The 7,476-nt window shown below is 39.6% G+C and overlaps 1 protein-coding gene across 3 annotated transcripts in view; it reads right to left on the bottom strand.

Annotated features, from left to right (window-relative positions):
* Nucleotides 1-2,863: 2,863 nt before the first annotated feature.
* The window catches only part of CDH2 (cadherin 2), a 119,836-nt gene continuing 115,223 nt past the window's right edge, over nucleotides 2,864-7,476 (bottom strand). For all 3 annotated transcript variants that reach the window (XM_056332238.1, XM_056332239.1, XM_056332240.1), the window contains exon 16: nucleotides 2,864-4,279. In XM_056332238.1, coding sequence (XP_056188213.1) covers nucleotides 4,073-4,279 — 207 coding nt within the window. In that variant the 3' untranslated portion in view covers nucleotides 2,864-4,072. The remainder of the gene's footprint in view (nucleotides 4,280-7,476) is intronic.

The raw sequence follows: 7,476 nt of genomic DNA, 5'->3' as shown, positions 1-7,476 counted from the left end.
GGTGGGAGCAGTTGTGCAAGGTAAGAATTGGCAGTGGCTTACCTGAGGCATCTTGACTGACTACAGACAGGTCTGAGACACCCTTCTGGGGACATGTGTCCCATCACCTGTCAGAAGACATTTTCCCTTGTGTGTTAATGTGAGCGGGACCATGGCAGCGTAGATACAAATGTTCTCCAGAGTGAGGAATTTGGTAGGATTCCAAAAAATACTACGCACCAAGAAAGAGAACTCCCAAGAAGCAGACTTCATGTGGCTTCTGGCATTACAGTGACTTTGCTGCTTTGGCACCAGAAGAAAATAATTGGCTGTCTAAAATATTTTTGTTCACAACTGAGAAACAGCTCCTGTCTGCAAACCAGTGCAATACAGACACAAACATCTTCCATTTAAAATTTACATGCATTTATAAACATTTTACATAGCAGAGTCAAGCAAGACAAAATAACTTAGAGTAAGGGGAAGAAATCGGTGCTCATTGTCTGCCCTATCAAACTGATTTACGTGAGGGTTTTGTATTCAGAAAGATCACAATGAGCTTTGTAGCCAGGCTGTAACAGTGCTACAGCACAGGCAAGAGCACGTCACCACCAGTAAAATCACCAGGTGAGAACGCAAATGTCACTTGGGGTTCAACTATTTGGAGGGAGCGCAAGTATGTTTTAGACTGTTCTGGGATGAGTATTAACATCCTTCACCAGTACTTGGCAATCCCGGAGGAAACACAGTGAGCTAGATCCATCCACATGTAAGGCCTCATGTATCCATTCAAGATGTTTATTCCCCCAGATAACCCTTTTCCATCTTTTTTTGCCCCTAAAGTTCGGAAGGACATAAGCTGTGAAGGATTATCATTGAAAGAAGACACAAATTGTAGGAAGGCTGAGATGGGGAAGTTCCTAAGGTCTTACTTCTTGTAAGTAACTTCCCCTGGATACAGCGTCTACAAGACATAGATATATACCACTGCCAAATCCCATTTCCAATACAGGCTGCCAGAATTTCCCAAGACAACTGTAGGGTCTAAAGTTCAACCATCCTCTTCCTCTTCATGCAGTCCTCTGATGGGGATTTATGCATCATGGGTACAAAACCTGGTTGGACATTTCTACACTAAAACCCAACCTGACACTTGATGAAAGATGATCAGTTAAAAAACCTTTTTTTCTTGGAAAAGCATTTGAGATGCATAAAACTGATTTACCCTTTGCTCTGTTCAATAGACCTAATGCTGACCTAACACTAGGCTTTAGAACCATTGCTACAATTTTAAAGCAGCTGTAGATAGAGCTGGAATATTTGCTTGATGAAGATAAAGCTCCCGTTGCTGTGCGAAAGAGCGGAGTGCTCATGAAAGAGGAGCTCTACTCCATTCTACCAAAAAAAAAAAAAAAAGCACTAGACAAAACTGGAAATCTTTCACAGATCTTTCCTCCCTGTATCTTTTAACATTAAATGTCAATTAAATAAAATTCATCTAGCATTTCCAGTTTTTGGTTCCAAGTAACAATAATAGAATTATTATGCTTAAAATATTTTTTTCATAAATAACAGAGGAAGGGAAATCAATGTGCTAAAAGTAGCCTTTTGCCTATTTAACATGCATTTACAGTTTAAATCCTGCCCTTTTAAGTTTTCCTTACTTAACTACACACAGCCAGATTTTCATTATGTCCTGCTCTCTATCTTTTTTCCAGACACTGCTAATTGAATATGGAAATAGCTTAAAGAAGGTCATTGATCTTTTTGACACATTACTGAAAAATCAAGGCTTTGTTACAGCATCAAGCTATAATTACGAATGCACAAGATAAATAATAGCCAGATATCCAGATGCTGAAACGCTACACCCCAATCTGAGAGGATTGCTACCTCTCAACTTTCATCGGGCACAAGAGGAAGAAAGGAGACATGCCCATGACAAGTGCAGTAAAGAGGAGATAACTCACGCACAGTGCTTAATGCCCCCCAGCTCAGGTTTCAGGGTTTACCTCTGGAAGTCACAGTCAAATTATGCAAATCACAGTTTCAAGTGCTGAGGAAGCACTGATGCGGCACCACGCTGAAGAGCATCACCCACAGACCAACGCCCTGCTCACCCAGCCTTCTTAGCGCAGAAGGCTGTCCCGCCAGTCCCAGAGCCCGCCCGCTGCTCCAATTCTCTCAACAGACTGCGGAACTGCAGCGTTTCTGCTGAGTTTGAGCTTCACACTGTTCACAGTTAGGTCCGTAATGAGTGTAAATGTAGACAGTGAACCTGAACAGATTGTTGCAAGTGAAAGAAGGCAGAACCACTGCACCTACTGTTGGCTTTGTTTGCAACTAAACCATTGCGACAGGATAGAAACATGTTTAGTACTGACTAATCTAATGGGATGTTTTGATAAAGCTCCATGACCGTAAGCATCTCCTTGAAGGACATGACTTGATGCACACTGAACTTAGCAGGGGCTTGTCTTTACTTCAGCGTAAGAAAGTCCAGGTGGCAGATGACTGCCACGATCTGCAATTTATGCTATTTATGCAACTTGCAGCATAATCACACACTCATTAAACTGTCAGTCTAGAAATGAGCCAAAAATGATGCAAGCTCTGTTATTTAGATAATGTACATTAAACCAAAGAGCTAGTCATCAATGTGAATTCTGAAAATTCTGAATTCCCAGAAATGGCACCAATCATTCTGCTTTTACCTGGGAACTTGCCTTCCAACTTTGTGCCAACCTTTCTTCTATACGCAGTCCAGCCATACGGAATGCTAAAGAAGTCCACATAACTTTCACAAGCTCAAACGTACTTCCTGTACTTCTTATTTACTATAGTCAGGGCTGCCCAGGTAGGAGAAAAAAAGCCAAACCAAGCACCAGATCCAAAATTAGCATTTTATTCAGAACGTTGGGGTCAGAGGTGTATCATTCATATTCTGGTACACAATACAGAGGCAAAGCTGTTCTCAGAAGTCTCTCCAGTTTGAAAGCTCCTTCCCCCTTCCCTCCCCGCCCCCAAAACATACTGTATATTTACTCGTGCCACCAGTATCAGGCCAACTCCCCTCCCCCCCTTTTTTTTGGTACAAATTATGTAAAACTTTTGTGCTAAGAACTTTTCTCCCTCCCCAAACAAAAAAAAATAATAAAAATAAAAATAAAAAAAATACTGAGTACTCTAACTACAGTTCAACAATTGAATCAATGTCACTTGTTTGCAACCTGTTTTGTAAATACTTTATCCATAACAAAAGATATAAACATGCAAAAACCTGAATCCATAGTCCAAATAATACATACACGTGTTCTGAAGTTTCTGCACTTCTCCACAGACTATGCCAATAAAACATTATGTACACATACCATTTTTTACAGTGAAGTGGGAAAAAAATACTAGAAATTAAAAAAGAAGAAAAAAAGTGTACATGGATTAAGACCAAAATGTGTCTAACATTCTAGCATAAGAAAAAAAAAATCAATTCTGCTACAAACTGGTGATATGAAAACTCCCTTTATTTGCAACCAGCTGCATAAGTTTTAGAATTTTAGTGAAAAAAATCCCCTAACATCTAAAACTAGAAGTAATGTACATTTTTCCACCTCATGGTCTTCTCTCCCAGATAATAAAATTGTTCCACGAGGATTTTTTTTTGTTTATTTTTAATTTCCTTATTTTAATAAAAGCAATGTGATGTAACAAAAGCATGTTGAAGCATATTGTGTTTCACCTTACTCCTCCCCACCCCAACATATTTCGTCTCTTTAATGCATAATTTCATAAATCAGTACCATTAAAGCCTTAAACATAAAACTAATTCCGATCTGAAAAAGGTACAAAAAGGCACATAAAATCCCAGTGCTTCTGTACTGTAAAATTCAAGTGTAACTGAGCTCACTATTTTTCTCCAAACAGCATTGGATCACTGATATTCCACGGAGCCCAAATTGGTTTGCAGCCTAAGCCAAAGCCTTCAGCAAGCACTTGTGCTAGTAGACTACAAAGTTAAAGCCTAGCTTCTGTATGCTTTTGGGGAATATCAGTTGAAATGTTTGTACTTGTCCAAAACCAAAGTTCACGTTGAAGTTCAGTCATCACCTCCACCGTACATATCGGCAAGTTTCTTGAAACGTGGGCCCCAGTCATTTAGGTAGTCATAGTCTTGCTCACCACCACTACTTGAGGAGTTAAGAGAGCTCAAGGATCCAGCAGTGGAGCCGCTTCCTTCATAGTCAAAGACTAAGAGGGAGTCGTATGGTGGGGCTGTAGGGTCATTGTCAGCTGCTTTAAGTCCCTGCAAGAAGGAGAGGGAGGGGAAAAAAGATAGTTCTGTATCTGAAAGAAAGACAAAACATAACTGGAATATCACAGTGCAGTTATCTATTAATCACCACTTGAGAAAACCAAGTTCTTCTGCGTTTCAATTCAAAACGAGATCTGTATTTATGTAACTCCGGCAAGAACTTATTTCACAGTAAGACATACCCACAAATGCCTCTTAGAATGGTCACATTTCCAGCATTACAGCACTGGACATTTTGAATGTACTTGCAAACAGAGCTCTAACAAAACCTCAAGAGAACAGCACGGCACGAGGACCGATGCTAATAAATACACAGTTTCAGAGCCACACAGCTCACAACTTGCGGCATGAGCAATATGGGACTGGTTAAACAGACAGATGGGGCAGGAGAAATAGGCATGTTTGCAAAGATTCACTTTAACAGCCATCTCACGTGGCCATTAACATATCCACTGACATCGCTGCCCTGCAGTCCATCTGCATGTGCCAAAACCCATATTTAGTTAGTCCTGTAAAATTCATGTACCTCTCTCTGTAGGCTGCTAGTGAGAAAAAGATACAATATGTTGGCTTAAGTCTTATGTGCCTTGCTATAACCACCCATAAGATTCCACTTGCTCTTCAGAAAAACACACACAATGACATCAAAGCTAAATACAAGATTATAACCATTTTGTTTCTTCATTTCAAAGGATCCAAGTTAAGAACACACCATTTGAAAATGTTGTGTTTCTCCAGCAATTTTAAATTTCTGCTCTCTAGAGCTGAATAATCCATGCTAAAACCAACACAAATTGAAAGTAGGGAGAGAACCACATTTCTTCCAGAGAAAAGTCTCTTCTCTCCTTGTTTCCTCACACAGGTCCAAACCTAAAGAAGTAAGTTAAATTTTAGAATACAAGACAATTGCTCTGTGCTTATCCTGGGAAGATTTACAAGTTGAATATAAGAGGCTGAAGCCTGAAGTTAAAAAGCCCTCTTGTGCTTTGGATTTTTCAACTTTGCGGGATTAGCAATGCTTTTTCAAGAGCTTCCACTTCGAATAGGATCTACTTTGGCAGCCACTGACAAGGGATAATATATCTTCCAGAATTCTATAAGGCTGAGCTAAGATTCTAAATTGCTCACTAATAATTTTAACCAGTGCTATTTGTGCTGATTTTATTTTTAATGCTTATTTATTTAAAGAATGGCTTTATTATACTGCCAATTATTTGGAGAATTGAGTGTGCTTCCTTCAAATTATTTAACATATTCTGGTTTTTTACTCTCCATTGTGTTAAGTCTAAAAGTGACACAATGCAAACAGATGTCAATTTTTCTTCTAGAAATACGTATATAGCTAAACTCACGAATTAAAGCATATGGTATTGATAAGGTAGAAGAGAATCCTGGGTCTTTACTACCTATCTAAAATGATCAATGTGTGCAAACTGTACTTACCAAACCAATGATCTCTAATCAAGAACACATTTTGGACTTAAATGATTGTTTCGTGTAGTACATCATCATCAAGCAGGTTATTAATAGCCTGCATTAAAAGTGCAATTTTGAATTATCTGGTAAGAATAATTGGTGATGCTTGTTATCTTTCTCTTTACCATTTTCCATCCTGATGACCATAATAAGCACAAAAGATCTGAGATTCCAAAAAGACAACAGCAAGTGTTACAAGACTTCCCTTATCCAGCTTCAAACCTAGAAATTGTTCTAAGGCTTTCTCTCAATTTCTGCTGCTGAAGCAGAAATATAACTTGAGTTCTTGGCCAGTAACTGACATCTTCCCTTAAGCCTGCTTGGGGTGACAGACACCCATGCTTTTTGAACAGAGGTGACAAGGAAGGAGAATAAATACCACTTGAGCTTAAGGAGTGCTGAGGTATGAATCCCAGGTAACAGGATGTAAAAGTCATCTAGAAAGCCAGCCTGGGGAAGAAATGCTATTTCCCTGCAATTCTGCCTAGTAACAGCCAGCAAAACATGGGATACTAATTTATTAAAAATCAGTGAACAAAACATTTTCCTACATCACTGCAGAAATTCTGATACCTATCAGCTATCCACAGCAAGGTGGCAGGCAGCCTCTTTCTATCTTTTTTTTCCAAAGGGGAAGTTTTATTTTTTTCAATTTGCTGCTGGTATCATGATAACATTTAAAAAGAAAACTGGTTTTGAGCTACTGACTTACAAGATAGCATCTCACTAACAAATTCACTGTTACAAAGGTTGTGCTTACTGTGTAATCCATTTCATTCAGAGAACATAGCTACGGGCCATGTTATGAAGGTATTGATTCAACTGCACAGCCCAAGTTACACTGACATTTGCACCTACCTTCCGGTTAAAAATTCCTCAGCTTCACAGTATAATGACTGAACTTAGTCTCTTAACTCCTCAAATGACAACCAAGTGTTCTGCTCTATTTGTGTGGCAAATTACATACTAAAATGACAAAGAAATACTAGAATTTTTTCACTTTCCCTCTGCTAAGCATATCCTCTGAATCTACCAAGTGCACTGCTCCACTTTGCTGTTGGGTTCTACAACATGTCTGAAGCTGGAGTTACTGGATGTCGACTTTGGCAGTGAAATTGGCTAACGAAGCTCCCTTTGGTTTCAGTATTGCTACCTTTTCTGATTATTATGTCATCCCTTTCAGCGGGTGGTATCACAACCTGCTACTGCCACACATGAAAAGGCAACAAGTGGCTGCCAAGAACTGTTTCCCCTGATCTTGCTGCCACGGTATTGTCAACTGCTTCTGAAGAGATCTCTCAAGTTTTTCCCAGATGTGTGCAAGAATATCAGAAGGGTTGTTATGAGTTATTTGGTTTACAGTTTCCTGATCTGAAAACTGAATGTTTTTACTAGACAGAGAACCTTATTCAATAACAGAATTGCTGGGGCATGCAGACCAGGTGATCCTGCTGGGAGCTGGTGAACTAAGTCATATTTCCTTGCACTTGCTGTATCACCAATGTACAACAAGCAGTCGTAGAAGAGCCATCGCAACACAAAGGCCAGCTTGAGACCCAGGACAGACCGAAGTAGCAATTTCACTTTTTTCCTCTTCCTTTTTTATGTATATTGTGGCAGCTCAGGAGGAGATAAGGGGCAGAAGAAGAGAAAATACAGTGCCTTGACTGGCACTGTACTGGCGAGTAGCTGATACCCCAGGAGGCTGCGCT

This window comes from Falco biarmicus, chromosome 3 (genome assembly GCF_023638135.1).
Source record: "Falco biarmicus isolate bFalBia1 chromosome 3, bFalBia1.pri, whole genome shotgun sequence".
In the NCBI taxonomy this organism is placed as follows: domain Eukaryota; kingdom Metazoa; phylum Chordata; class Aves; order Falconiformes; family Falconidae; genus Falco; species Falco biarmicus.
This window is presented reverse-complemented; position numbering and strand designations above follow the sequence as displayed.